The following is a 15683-nucleotide window of genomic DNA, read 5'->3' as shown; positions in this document are numbered from 1 at the left end:
CCCAGTTAAATGCTTCCTTTCCCTGCTGCCCTGCACTGCCACATCAGCTCCACTGAACTCACACCCTAGCTAACCCTTTCCTGTAGTATAAGCACTGCCGCGTGTCTGGTGCCCCCTCCCCCCAATCAATAAGTTCCCTGGGGAATTGTTTTTTCTCCATCCATTTCTGGAAACCTGCCTCACCTTCCAGCACAGGACGGGCAAAAACTTCAAATATCTGTAACATATGAATTCCTTTCCTCCAACTCTCTTCCAACCATCACAATAGTAGTTTATATATTTTAAGATAAAGATACCTGAAAATATAAACTAATGTAAAGTACCATGGTCATAAAAAAAAGTTTGAGTGGGGAAATAAAAGATGGGGGGGGGGGAAGATTCTGAAGCTTCCCCTTTCCCAGTGAGAGGTCAAGGTGTTCTGAAAAGTGGGCTAATTATTTTTAACCATGCATCCGGCCTCAGTTACCTCTAAAGATAAAGCTTCCTGGAGAGTGACAGCCTCAGCCTCAAAGAGGGAGGAGACGGCCCGGGGCGTTCCCGTGGCAGCCGCAGGCCCACCCGTGTCGCGGGCCCTTCCTGCGCCGCATTAGCCGGGCAGGGTGCGTGGCCCCGCCGAGGCGCGTCTCTCTCCTCCAGCATCCAGGGCTTTAAACACTGTGGCCTCCTCGCGCCCCTGGCACCGCTAGGTTCAACTGATAAAATCCACCCCCCGTACCGCTCCCTCGGTAAGCAGGTCTGAACTTTGGCAGAAGGGGCCGGCTGTCACTCGGCGTTCCAGGCGCAAGGAAGCCGCAAATCGCTCAGTTGACACAGGCGAGCACTTAGGGGCCGTTTCGAGGCCAATGTCCGCTTAAGAATCAAAGCCTGAAAGCGCTCCTCCCGGGGGTCCTTCCGACCCGCAGCTGCTCTGTCCGTCGCCCCCGCCCGGGTCCCGGGGGAGGGGACCTCGAAGTCAACCTGCCGACCCCGACCCCCTCCCGGCGCCCCCGCCCCCTCCCGCGGGGCCAGCCGGCTCACCGATCTTGGCCAGGGATGCCAGCAGGATCCACAGAGTGATCTCGAAAGGGATCTGCACGTGAGGGTAATCCAGGGTGAACACCGGCAGGCGGCTCTCCTCGAACGGCGTCGTGCCGGGGGCCACCACGCTCGCGGGGCTGGGCGGGCTGGAGCTGGCGCCCACGGCCCCCGGCGCGCCCGGCAGGGTCTCCGCCAGGGCGCCCGCCGGGCCCGCCACCTGCAGGAGCAGCAGCGGCAGCAGCAGCGGCGGCGGGGACGGCGGCGCCCGGAGGCTCCGCGCGGGGCCCGCGGGCCCCATGGGGTCGGCTCTCGGCGCGCCCCGGCAGCTCAGCGCATCGCCCCGGGCCGGCGCCGCCCGCTCGGGCCCTGGCCCCGGGGGGGACAGCGAGGACCGCCCGCCGCCGCCGCGGGGCCGAGTGCGTGCAGCCGCGGGCTCGGGCCCCGCTGCCACCGAGGTGCGGCGCCTCGGCTGCCCTCCGCCGCGCTGCGCCGCCGCCCGCCGGCCCCTGCCCTGCCCCGCGCCCTCGCCGCCCGCAGCGCCAGGCCCTGCCCCGGGCGGCCCGCGGGCGGGGCGGGGCGGCGCGGGGGCCGCGGGGCGGGGGGCCGGCCCCACGCCGGGCGCACCTGCCGGCACCCGCGGGCCGCGCGGGGCTCGGGGCCGGCCGCTGCGCCTCCCTCTCGGCCGCGCCGCGCGCAGCGACCCCGCCACCCCGGCTCGGGTGGGCTCCGGCCGCAGGGAACCGCCGCGCGGGGGACTCGGGGGCCCGAGCTGGTCCCGCGCCCGCAGGCAGCGGCGGGGCGTCCGCCGAGCCAGGGGGCCCGGCGCCCCTTTCCCGTTGCGCCCTCGCGGGGGGCCAACCCGACGCGCCGGGGGTCTGCAGAGAGACCCCCCCAGGCGAGAAGGCCGGGCGGGCGGCGTGGAGAGCGCTACCCGACCCCCCGGGCGTGCCGAGGTCACGACCCTCCCAGGGGCTCTCTGGACTGTAAAGAAGGGGGGGGGGTGCCTCCTTTTGCCCCCCTCCGAGGTGCCAGGGCGCGTAGCAGGTATTGGCCCTGCGCGCTGACGCGGCGGAGCCCCGCGCTCCCCGAGCTGCCCCGGAGCCCTTTTCTTTCCCTGCCACCTTGGGCTGGCTTCCAGCTAACACTGTCGCCTCCACTTTCCCTTGCCCTGGCCCTGCTGCCCCTCTTCGTTTGTTTGCAGGCTGAGCGGTGCCCATGTCCGACAGCAGCAGAAACACAACCATTTCGTGGGAAACCGGTGGCTGGCGTCGCTCGGCGGACTCGCGCTGCTAATTACAGGACGGTGATCGGTGGCAAAGGGAAGGAGAGGAAGCGACGCTGCTGCGGCCCTGAGAGCCCTTTCTTCCAGAGCCAGCAGCCCCGGCAGGGTCTGGAGCGCTGCCTTCTCACTCGCAAGTGCATTTTATACTTTCCCGCTGGCAGTCGTGTTGTCGCAGCATCTTGAGCACGAGACCCTGAGAGGAGCTAGTGGTCACCCGAGCCGTGTTAACCGAGCAGTGCACCCTCACGTACTTAGGAAGCAAAGTTCTTCCCTCTTCTTTTTTTTTACGTGTCAAAATATGGTCCTAATATTAAATAACCACTGCGGTTCCAGCTTAAAAGCAGATTTTTTTTTTAAGTCCTAAGGTTAAGCGAGTCTTTGAAATCTCCGTGGAGGAAACAAGAAAAAACTCCGCTATGTGAGTCGAAGCAGCCAAGGAAGGTTCATCTCTGGGCCTTGAAAGCAATGCAGGGACAAGTGCAGGCTAAAATGCCAGCTAGATTCTACAGAGGCCTGGGAGAACTTGGGCTGATGCTTTACAAAGCCCGAGAGCTACACCAGGGCAACAGAACCGAACCTAGATAGGATTCTGTCTTCGCAGAAAGAAGCAATGAGCCTCCCCTTCCCTTTTCACTGGAAGCTTTTGTTAAAGAGATGCTCCTAGCACACCCCTGAGAGAAAGGACGAGAAAATAATTGCTGCCTTTTTTTCTTCATTGAGCATCTCTTCTTGGAAACTCCTGCCATGCACATTACTTGTATTTTTTGTTAATCACGACAACCCAAAGAGATAGATATACCCAATTTTCAAGTGAAGATATAATAAATATAGAAATGTTTAAAAAAAAAACCAAAAACGCCACCTTACCCAAGTTTGCAAATCAAATAAGGGCTGGAAGGAATTCAAATCCTGATGTGTCCTTGCTAAATCTGATTTCATCGCACCCCCCCACCCTATGACTAGTTGTCCATGGTAACAGCAGGTTATTATCCCAGGTGTTTTTAAATAGAGCAGAGAATATTTTAGGGATTGTCAAGAAAAAAAAAACCAAAAACATAGCAGAATAAAGTTTTATTTATAGTAGGAATCAAACAAGTTCTACTAGTTTAGTGAAATATTTGTAGGGCAAAGACACATTCAGTCAATAATTTCTAGGCGTTTGAGTCACCCAATGTTTTTAGCAATGATTGTATATCATAAACAAAATGATGAGGTGACAAATCTCTGTTTCTAGGACCTTCACAGCCTATAATAACTGCAGAGATTACACTCTAATATAACTAACTTTACAAACCTGTACTACTGCAATTAAAGGTTTTCTTTTTTTTCTTACATTTGGAAAATGCTTTTATTTATCCTTGTAATAGAAAGTGGAGGATTTAATTTAAAAAATACTCTTTCATCTTTTCCCTCAGGCAAATAAGACAATTAAGTGAAGCACCTCTGCTAACTCAGTCCTTGCTGGGCGGCTCCTTCAGAGGTCCCTCTCACTAGGAGTTCAGCCCCTGCACGTGACACCACCCATTCTGTCCCCTCCTATGACAAAAGGTGGAAATCATGTCCCTCCCAACCTAAAAATCTTTTAGCAATTTCTCAGTGCCACTTGGAAAGACCAAACTCCTACAATGCCTTCCTGATTTGATCCCACTCTCCCATGCTCCTTGAACTGCAACCCCTGTTCCAGATCCCCCTCTGTCCTCAGGGCCTTTGCACATCCTGATGCCTGGGCAGTGGAGCCTTTTCTCCTCCCTACCTTTCACCTTGTTAACTCCTCCTGGAATCTCCACTCTAAGGTGCCTAACGCAAGGAAGTCTCACCTGGCATCTCCTTTTCTGAACTTGTATGCCCTTCGTATCTCCCCGTACCTTTCTTTAATCCTTTTACTTTCCCCCCAGTAGATGGAAAGCTCTTTGAAGGCAAGGATGTTTTCACTCACTCTTTAACCCTCAGCTCCCAGCACAATGCCTGGAGTCCATACATTGCATGGAAAAAACCAAAAAACAAAAAAAGGGCAGTTTGACCAGAAATCAACAGATCTCCTGCTTTAGATATCTGGGCTGCACACTATTCTCATGGTGGGGTTGGTAACAAGGTGGATATAAAGCTCCCTATTTCCACATGAAGTGTTTGCGATTTCACATCTCTTTTTTTCCCCCTTCGACTTAAATGATGTGAAAATCCCATAACAGGATTTCTAAGTGTTTTTTAGTAAATAATAATAACCTGATTTGAGATTGCCCTTTATGTGGCATAGAAATGTTTATTAGGACCCTATGGTAACTCTTTCTTTCTGCCTTTTGATCTGAAGTGGTCTGATAGAGAATGGGTGTGTCTGATGGGGTCCTTTAACACAAGTAATGAACCGTACAGCCAAAGCGGGACTGTACCTTCGGCATCACTAAGAATCATAAGGGATTCTGAATTACTTTATGGATACAAAGTGAAGGAGCTAGGAAAATAAAGCCAAGAGAGAGTAAGCCTTCAAAAAAAAAGTATGAGCTGTGCAGAGGAGATTACAATCAGCACCTAACACGAGAGTGATCTTAAACCCTCCATCCTGCGCGGGAAACCTCTGGAGGGCTGGCATCTTGTGTCTTTTGATGCATTATCCCTAATTTCGAGATGTAGAATGGAGGCTGAGGGAGAGGAAGTAAGTACATGGTAGCGGCTGTCATGCTCCACAGCATGGCGCCAACTCGCCTGCCGCCAGGCGCTGGTCCTTAGCCACAGTGGGTGCTTGATCAATGGAAGGCAACAGGGAGTAGCTCCAGAGGTCAGTCCTAGGGTGCACTACCTGTAATGGCAGCTTGTCACAATTAGAATTGTTTGCATCTAATATGGTTGATACCAAATAGATACTAGCAGTTCTCATGATTTTGCATAGATACTAGCCGTTCACACGATTTTGCACACTTTATTATAGTCATTTTTAACCCTTCCTTTCTTGAAATCTGCATTGTGGAACCACTGACGCCTTAATGATATTGTAATTCAATATCTTTTCCTCTGCATAGTCAGCATTCATAGCATTATTATTATTTTTTTATTTCTCTCCCCTTCCCCCCCCACCGCAGTTGTCTGTTCTCTGTGTCTATTTGCTGTGTTGTCTTCTTTGTCTGCTTCTGTTGTCAGCGGCACAGGAATCTGTGTTTCTTTTTGTTGCGTCATCTTGCTGCGTCAGCTCTCCATGTGTGCGGCGCCATTCCTGGGCAGGCTGCACTTTCTTTCACGCTGGGCGGCTCTCCTGGGGTGCACTCCTTGTGCGTGGGGCTCCCCTACGCAGGGGACACCCCTGTGTGGCAGGGCACTCCTTGCATGCATCAGCACTGCACATAGGCCAGCTGCACACAGGTCAAGGAGGCCTGGGGTTTGAACACGGACCTCCCATGTGGTAGGAGGGCACCCTAATCACTGGGCCAAGTCCACCGCCTCATAGCATTATTCACTTGATTTTGTTATTGATATGTGAGAGGTCTTAAAGTCTAAATTGTAATTTATTGTGGTAAACTATAGATAACATAAAAAATCCAGTTTTCACCATTTTTAGTGTACAATTCCATGGCATTAATAACCTTCACAGTGTTGTACAACTGTCACCACCATCCATTTCCAAAATTTTTAATGAAAATGTTTTCATTTAATGGATCCCAAACAGAAACTCTGTATCCATTAAGCAATAACTCCCCATTCTCTCCTGCCTGCAGCCCCCGATACCCTTTAATCTACTTTCTATCTTTATGAATTTGTCTACTTTAGATACTTCATTTTAAGTGGAATCTTACTGTATTGTCTCTACTGTCTGTTTTTTTCACTCAGAATAATATTGTCAAGATTTATGCACGTTTCAGCAAGTCTCAGAACTTTATTCCTTTTTATGAATAATATTCTGTGTTGTCTATACTACATTCTGTTTATCCATTTATCTGTTGATGGAACTTGGGTTGTTTCCACTCTTGTGAATGGTACTGCTATGAATATTGATAAACACGTACCTGTTTGAATGTCTGTTTTCAATTCCTTGGGGCATATACTGTAGATTCTCTTTATATCCAGTAGTTATATTCTATAAGGGCTCCATGAAGATGGAATTAGTGAACACTGAACCTTTGGTGCTCGAGGAAATACAGAACCAGATTCCTGTGAGCCTCTGGTCACACCATTTTGTCAGCCTATCAATACATAACCTTGTTTTCTGTATGTTTCTGTTTAAAGATACTGTATGTCTTTTGCTTCCTCCTTAAATTCGCACACAATGATTCCCTGGCAAGTTTTTTGTTTCATCAGCCTTTTAGAGATTGCCACCCTTTAACCCCATCCAGAAACAGTGTCATTACTTTCAGAACATTTTAGAGCAATGTTTTTTAAAAGCCACTGAGCATAAATTCAAACAAGTTTAATAATAAATCACAGAGGGCAGGTAATTGGAGCTTATTAAATAAGATGTTGAGTCATTAACATTGAACTCATGGCCAACAGCACTGTAACTCGTTGCTGAACACAGGTTTTCTAACACGGTATCTCTGTAAGGCACAGCCCCATTTTCTAGCACTGAGGAACATTAGAGCACACTTCAGCACTATGCTTGGAGATCATTTGAAGCAGTAAAATCACCAACAAAAAGCACAAAAGTGTGAAATAATATGGCATTTATACCAGGAAAAAGGAGACTTTGCACAGTCTTTGTGCTGATGAAGAATATCCATCACAGCTGGTGACGTGCTCACCAGGTCACACAAATTTTTGGCAGCTCTGTGCATGTCTAGGAATGACTCTGAAAGTGTCTTGAATGTGGAACCCCTTAATAATGCTGATCAAGTACACATAGGAACTGAATTGGTCCGTCATATGGTAGGCAATTCTATGTTTAATATTGTGAGGAAACACTACACAGCTTCCACAGTGGCTGTACCATTTCACATTCCCATCAGCAGTGCACGAGGGTTCCAATTTCTTCACATCCTCACCAACACTTGTTATTTTCTGCGTGTTTGTTCTTTGTGTGTTTTAACAATCACCACCCTGGTGGGTGCAAAGTGGTATCTCCTTACAGTTTCTATTTGCATTTTTCTAATGAGGAATGACGTTGAGCATCTCTTTATGTGCCCGTTGTCCCTTTATATCTCTTCTTTGGAAAAATGTCTATTCAAGTAGTTCAATCATTTTTTAATGGGTGGTTTGTCTTTTTGTTTTGAGTTGTAGTTTATATATTCTGGATATTAAACATTATCAGATAAATGGCCTACAAATATTTTCTCCCATTCTGTATGCTGTCTTTTAGCTTTCTTTATAATGTCTTTTGATAGATGAAAATTCATTTTTGATGAAGTCAGATATATATAATTTTTTTTAAAAATGTTGTTGCTCTTGCTTTGGGTGTTATATCTAAGACTCTATTGTCAAATTCCAGGTCAGAAATACTTACTCCTGCATTTTCTTTTAAGAGTTTTATGGTTTTAGTTCTTACATTTAGATCAATAATGCATTTTGAGTTACTTTTTGTATATGGTGTCAGGCAGGCATCCAACTTCATTCTCTAGCCTGTGGAAATACAGTTGTCCCAGTATTATCATCTATTGAAGAGATTATTCTTTCCGCTTTGAATGGACTTGGCATCCTTGTGGAAAATCAATTGGCCATAGGGATAGGAATTATTTCTGAACTCTCAAATCTATCATATAATTCTTTATGTCGATCCTTGCGCTGGTCCCACATGCTCTTAAATGCCATTGCTTTTTGGTAAATTTTGAAAATGGCAAATGAGCATCCCCCAACTTCCTTCTTCTTTTTCAAGATTGTTTCCGTTTTTCAGGGCCCCTTGCAATTCTATATAAATTTGAGGGTCAGCTTTTCCATTTTGGAAAAACAAAGACTATTGTAATTTTTATAGGCATTGCATTGAATCTGTAGATCACTTTGGGTAGAACTGTCATCTTAACAATATTAAGATTTCCAATATGTAAACATGTGATGTCTTCCCATTTATTTAGACTTTATTTAATTTTTTTTTCTGGAATTCTTTATAGTTTGCCACAAACAATTCTTTCATCTCCTTGGTTAAATTTATTCCTAGGCATTTATTCTTTTAGATGCTCTTGTTAAAGGAATTGTTTTCTTAATTTCCTTTCAGATTCTTCATTGCTCATGTGTAGAAGCACAACTGATTTTTGTGTGTTGACCTTGTACCTTGCAACTTTGCTGAATTAATTTTTCAGCTCTAGTAGCTTTCTGATGGATTCTCTGAGATTTTCTATATACAGGATCATGTCACCTGCGAGGAGATAGTATTATTTCTTCCTTTCCAATTTGGTTGCCTTTTATTTCTTTTTTCTTACCTAATAGCTTTGGCTAGAACTTCCAGGACAGTGTTGAATAGCAGTTGTAAAATTGGGTGTCCTTGTGTTGTCTGATCTTAGGGGGAAAGCTTTAAGCCTTTCACTATTGAGTATGATGTTAGCTGAGGGTTTTTCACAAGTACCCTTTATCAGATTGAGGAAATTGCCTTCTAGTCCTAAATTGTGACTGTTTATCATTAAAGTGGATTTTTCAATTGCCTTTTCTGCAACAATTAATATCATCTGTTTTTTGGTGTTGTTTTTTTTTATTTAATTCAATTATTGTGCTATATTATTTTGGTAGTTTTTTATATGTTGAACCACATTTGCATTCCTGGGATAAATTTCACTTGATCATGTGTCTAATCCTTTTAATGTTCTATTGGATTCCATTTTCTAATATTTTGTTGAGGAGGTTTGCATCTATATTCATAAGGGATATTGGTCTGCAATTTTCTCTTCTTGTGATGCCTTTATCTGACCTGTCTCAGGTCAATGCTGGCCTCATAGAAGGAGTTAGGAAGTGTTCCCTCCACTATTTTCTGTAAGAGTTTGAGAAGGATTATTGTTTTTTGTTTGTTTTTTTTAAGATTTATTTTATTTCTTTCTCTCCCCTTCCCCACCCCCCCAACCCCGGTTGTCTGTTCTCTGTGTCTATTTGCTGTGTCTTCTTTGCCTGCTTCTGTTGTTGTCAGCGGCACAGGAATCTGTGTTTCTTTTTGTTGTGTCATCTTGTTGTGTCAGCTTTCCATGTGTGCAGCACCATTCCTGGGCAGGCTGCGCTTTTTTTTGCGCTAGGCAGCTCTCCTTATGGGGCGCACTCCTTGCACGTGGGGCTCCCCTACACTGGGGACACCCCTGCGTGCCAGGGCACTCCTTGCACGCATCAGCGCTGCGCATGGGCCAGCTCCACACCGGTAAAGGAGGCCCGGGATTTGAACCACGGACCTCCCATGTGGTAGATGGATGCCCTAACCACTGGGCCAAGTCCGCCGCCCAGATTGTTGTTAATTTTTGGCTTTACATTTTTAAGGGTTAGTCTTTAGCAAAGACTGGGGCCCTCTTGTTAAAGTGCAGCCCTGTAGAAGATCATGCAGTAGCGTGGGTGCTTTCTTGAAATGCGTGGTATTCAATGTTTTTCTCTCTTGGCTTTTGACCACAAATATTTGTTTCATTTTAGAAGAGAAAAGGTTTACCTTTTGAAAGACTACTTTCTGCAAATCCAAGGTTATAAATTAGGGTGGTGTTTTACTATTGAACCCTCCTAGTATATTTAAAATAAAATTCCATTTTCAGAAATTCAACCACTATATTTTAGAGCGTCAGATTTCCTTCATAAATCAAGTGTCTTGGAACGTTTCTTTATCAAAGGATTTAAAAATCAAGGATTCTACTCCAACACTTATTGTATAAAGGGACACACTCCTACATCCTGCTTCATGCTTCTCAAGCTACAGAGATGCCATGTATGGGAAGAGACTCCATGGCCTTTGAACTCTGACCACATTTTTGTCTGAACTCTTGCATGCAATAGAGCCATAAAAGCAAAAAACAACCAATATGAATAGTTGTTGATATTGAATAGTATCCCATTATTAAGTATAAGGCACACACATTCACCAATTCAACAAATATTTGTAAAGTCCCTAAAGTTGCTAGACACCTACAACTAAAAGGCTTTTTGTGATTTGGGGAACCCAATAAAAAAGAGGGCTTCAAAGTCACATGGCAGAAATATTTCTAGTATGGGTGGGGAATAAAACGTACCTCTGAAAAATGCATGATTTGCTTAGCATTCTAGAATTGAGCCAACTGCTACCATATTGGAAATCCATAGAAATCTAACCAAACCCAAACATGACAATAAAGGAAATAGATCCAAAATAGCAGTCATCATCAAAGCATCTTCATCCACTTCCCACCTGTTCTTTTATCTTGAGCAATTCATTAAAGTCTTTTAAGTTTCCATTTCTTTTGTTGAAGTTACTCTAAAAAAAGCATATTTGTGCGGATCTCTTTTAATAAGGGTTCACTTCTGAGAAAATCTCATCACATGCTTCCAATGAGAACTTTGGCCCAGACCAGAAGGAATATTTTTGTTGTTTCTTAGTACTTACACAATGTAGAGGAGGAAAATCTGTGAATATGACTCTAAATTTCAATGATACCCACAGTTATTGAGTGCTTGTTATTCTTCTTATCAGCTTTAAACCTTAAAAACATCGTAAAGAGATAACATTGTTTTAAAAATTAGTGTGTGCTCTTTTTATCCTTTGCCTATCTTTGACCTGTGGTTTTCATCTATTCATCCATCCATTCCATCTGTTTATTCAGTTATACAACCAAATCTAGAGTTTATTTAGATTTTTGAGAATCTTTTATGTGCTAGCAGTCATTCCTAAAAGGCATACAAAGATGGGCCACATGGACTGCCCTAAAGAACTATATAGCATGACGGATAAGATAAAACAATAACAGCAGCTAAAATTTACTGAGCACATGCAATGGGACAAGCTCTATTTTAAACACTGTATTTACTATCTCATTAAATACTCATAATACCCCATAATTATAGATACTATTGGTATTCCCATTCACAAATGAAGATGCTGAAGAAAAAAACATTAAGTAACTTGCCCAAGGGCATACAGCTAGTGAAGATTTAACTATAGCTAGTGTCAGGTAACCTGACACCGGGGGCTACATGTTTAAACACTATGCTACAAACAATGATGGTGGTGGGGATGATGATGATGATGATGGTGGTGGTGATGGTGGTGATGATCATCATAGTGATGACAGCGATGGATGACAGTGATGGTGATGGATGGTGAAGATGATCACAATGTGATGATGGTGATGATAATTATGATGACTACATAAACTGAGAGCTTCCTGTAAATTATTTCACTCACTAATCACCAGCAATCCTATGTGATGAGTGTTATTTCCCCAAGTTTAGAAATAAGAAATGCAAGACTCAGAAGAGTTAAGAAACTTGACAGAGCTGAAACTTGAACAGAAGTCTGTTTCCACTCTTCTAGGCTGGGCATACATGGCTATTAAGATGTGACAGAAGCAACAAAAGCAATAAATATCAAGGGTTGTGGAAGTTCAGAAATGGAAATCACAGAGGAAAACAGGCCTTAGCGCATAGGGCTCTGGGGACACTGAGAAGGACATCAGCATTTATACAAAAATGGGAAATAACTGGAGAGTCTGAGCAGAAAAAAGTGAGATGTTATACCTTTTACTGTAACAAGATCCCTCAAGTTGTGTTTAGAATGGACTTTCGGAGAGATAGAACAGAAGCAGAGATGCAAGTTGGGAGGCTTTTGTACTAATTGAGGCAAGAGATGTGACTGCCTTGAGTCAATGTGGTAGCGGTAGGAGTGGTAAGAAGTTCCACCATATTCTGAGAAAATCTGAATTCTGGACAGCTTTTAGAGGTTGAGTGGACAGAATTAGCTGACAGCCCACTTGTGGAGGTTGAAAGAATGAAGGGTCTAGGTTAACTCTAAGCGTTTGGATCTCAGGCACTGGAAGAATGGGGTTGCCTTTAACAGAGATGGGGAAGGATGAGGAGAAGCTGATTGAGGAGGTGTTTCTCCAGAACTTTGAAGATGATAAGTTTAGAGTGGTTATTAACCTCCAAGTGGAAATGTCAAAACAGTTGAATATTCAGGTTTGGGGTGCATGGGAGAGACTCAGAATATATGCCATCAGCAAATAGCTTTGTGTATTGATTAAGGTAGTACTAGTTCTTATTATAAATAAACCCAACTCATTACTGGCTCAAAGTAATAGAAATGTCTAATCCCTTTGCTCTCCAATCCACAGTGGAGAATGGGGACAGGCCTGGGAAAGGGGCTATACTCTATACTCCATTCAGTCACTGAAGGACCTGGCTAATACAGGCTGGCCAACTTCAACATATGGCTTCCATGCTTATCCTGGTGTCATCACCCTGCTGGTATGAAGGAGAAAATGATGCACATGGGAAGTTTTCTGGGAGTAGAGATGACTTCTGCTCATATCCTTTAGGTAATAAATAGACTAGTGTTCATCATTAGATGTGAAAGAAACTTGGGCACACAGTCTCTGGTTGGCAATTTCATCTGAGCAGCAACTCCACACTAACTCCACACTAAGGAACACTGGTGTTTTGCGGGTAGCTGGCCACCTCTCCTATGGATGGTGCTGAGAGCAACTATGGAGTGAGTATAGAAGGAGAAAAGAAGACGCTCAAGGACTGAGCCACACAGCATACCAACATTTGGAGGTGGGGTTGTTGAGGAAGAACCAGCAAAAGAGCCCGAGAAGGAATACTAAGAAAATAGGAGGAAACTCAGATGAGTGCTATGTCCTGGAAGCCAAACAAAGAGAGTATTTCATGGACAAAGGAGTGAATAACAGTATCAAAATGCTGCTGATAGGTCAAGTAAGATTAGGACTAAGACATAGCCTTTGATTTAGAGACCTGGCAGTCCTTGGGGACCTTGAGAAGAATAATTTTGGTAGAGCAGTAGATGTAAAATCCTGAAGGGAGTGGGTTCAAGAGAGAAGTAGAGGAGAGAAATTGGAGATAGCAACTATCAACATCTATTTCAAGGAAGTTTACTCTATGGGGAAGGAAATAAATAGGACAGTAATAGGAGGGGAACACGGGTTCAAGAAAGAGAAGTTTATATAGATTGCAGAAATCCCAGCATATTTACATAAGGCATGGAAATGATCCGATGACGATGTCAGTAATGGATGACTTAGAAGCAAAAAGAGGGAAATGCTGAAGTAAATGAGAAGGGCTATAATCTGTTGTGCTGGTGGAGGAATCGGGTTTGAATGAGAGCAAGGACACTTTATCTTGAGCAACAGGAAAAGAAGGGCACAAATGGTCGATGGTTTGGTGGGACCTCCATGCAGTTCTCATTTCATGATTTCAGTGTTTCAGCGAGTGTGGGGATAGAGAAAAAGGCACTGAAATTTTGAGGGGAAAAGCGAGAGTATGTAATATTTGTCAAGGAGAATGGAAGAGAGAACAACCAGGAAAATAAATCATGGAATTCCAAACATAATTAAGGGTCCACTGAAGGTTAATAACCGTGAATTTAAAATAGGATGAGTTGGTTCAGTTGTATGTTTTTCAGCATCTACATTCACTTACACCAGTGCAGACCTGGAGTGGGCAGGGATTGGGTTTAACCTAGATTGTGGGTTTCACCAGGCATACAGGAAGGGGCAAGAACCTTGAGTGCCTGTGCAAGGGAGGGATTACCGTGATGGCCCTTGGAGTTGAAGACAGGTAAGGACAGAAGGGAGGACATGGATTGCAGGTGCCAGTGGAATTAAAGGATTGATGCAGCTGAGGCATTAGAGGAAGTGAATGGGAAAGATAAGAAGGGGTTTGGAGACTGAGATGCTTAAAATTTAAATTTATTTTTAAGTTTAATATAAACTTTATGATTTTTAAAAGCCACCAATGTTAGTACAATTAACATGTGAAATTTGCTCATTCATTGATTCATTCATTCACTAATAATTATTAACTGGACTTTTCTAGACTTTGTGTTAGGCACTCATAATTGTTTAGGATGGAGTATTTCCACTAGAGAATCTCATTTGTGTTGTGAATTGCCCTAACTCTTACATGAAAGCCTGAAGAAAGTTCTTCCTCTAGAAGAAAATAAACAGCCTATAAGATTCTAGCCTTGTAAGCTCAAATCTATAAAAGGAAGACAAAGATAACAAGTAGGTTTGTCAAGGGGCCTAGGATTGCTTCGGAATTCTGTACTTGAATAAAATGTGCTATTCCTATTAATCAGTAACTTATCTCTAATTTAAGCATGCAAATTTGAGGAATGATACAAATTTAGAGCAGAATTTAGAGAACACAAAGTACTAAATTCAAGAAAGTGTTTCCAAATAATTTCCAACTGCTCAATACAAGCTAGACTTCGCCCAGGCCATTAAAGGGGAAAAAAAACATCACCCTGGACTTGCTCTAGGAGCCTAGGAATAAACATTGACATAGTTTGTCAATTTCACGTTCTGAGGGATCTGGCAAGGGGAACCTCTTTGCAGATGACTTTATATAGCTCTTAAGTAGTTACTTCCAAGGTAACCAGTTTCCTACTTTCATTCATTCCTTCAGTCCACTTACTGCAGGATGCTGTCCCCACCTGTTGATATGTTTCTCCCCCAGAGGAGGCTGGCTCCTAGAGCGAAGATGCCACAACTGAAACCAGGGGCTTGGTAGAATAGCAGCACACAGTAAATTCTCAGCCAGCTTTTTAATGAGTGGAAAAAATGAGTAAATGGTAATGATCTGTTTTATGGGCAGATGAATGAGCAATTGGATTTTCTACCTGTCATTCGTTCCATTTTTTGCTCCCTGCACTTTAGTCTTTCTTATACGCTTTCCTCATCCTTGAAAAGTATCCAGATTAAAGAAAAGGCAACAGAGCTATGTGATGGTCCTAGCTTGGAGCTGGCCTTTATGTTCTCAGTAGCTCTCCCTGCAGCTTCCTCACCACTTGTAAACCCCTCCCCTTCTGTCCTCCTGCCTTAGGTAGTGTGGAATACCAAAGACAGTTAACCCTGAGGTCTGCTTCAGAAGTTGGGAACTGGTTTAAGTCATTTGTGCTTTCACCAGAGCCCATGAGCTGCAATAACTAGATAGGTTGTTTGCAAAGACCCCTCGCATGGCTGCCAAAGAAATTATGTTTCAAATATCAGGAAATTGTATTCACATGCAGACTTTATGCTATGTGTAGAATATATTTGGTGATATTCTCCAGTAGAACACAGTTTTAAGTTTGTGAAAATTAGCATCATAATTTTGAAGAGATAACTATAATTTATGCTAACATATAGTTCCTTATATTGGAATCAATGGTAATAATAATACCCTTCTATTATATTGAAAAAATGTATATTTAATGAAATAAGATAGACTATAAATATCTGAAGAGATTCATTTTTAAAGACTGCATGACATCATGAAAGGGGTTTAAGATATATTTAGGGGATTTGAATCTCTGGACTGATAATAT

General features: G+C 44.0%; 1 protein-coding gene across 1 annotated transcript in view; it reads right to left on the bottom strand.

Annotated features, from left to right (window-relative positions):
* SLC9A2 (solute carrier family 9 member A2) overlaps positions 1 to 1440 on the bottom strand; it is a 96911-nt gene extending 95471 nt beyond the window's left edge. The window contains exon 1 of the mRNA XM_058278255.2: positions 1018 to 1440. Coding sequence (XP_058134238.1) covers positions 1018 to 1315 — 298 coding nt within the window. The 5' untranslated portion in view covers positions 1316 to 1440. The remainder of the gene's footprint in view (positions 1 to 1017) is intronic.
* Between the last annotated feature and the right edge of the window lie 14243 nt (positions 1441 to 15683).

Source organism: Dasypus novemcinctus, chromosome 17, assembly GCF_030445035.2.
Source record: "Dasypus novemcinctus isolate mDasNov1 chromosome 17, mDasNov1.1.hap2, whole genome shotgun sequence".
NCBI classification, from domain to species: domain Eukaryota; kingdom Metazoa; phylum Chordata; class Mammalia; order Cingulata; family Dasypodidae; genus Dasypus; species Dasypus novemcinctus.
Note: the sequence above shows the minus strand (reverse complement) of the source record. Positions and strands in the feature narration are given on the sequence as shown.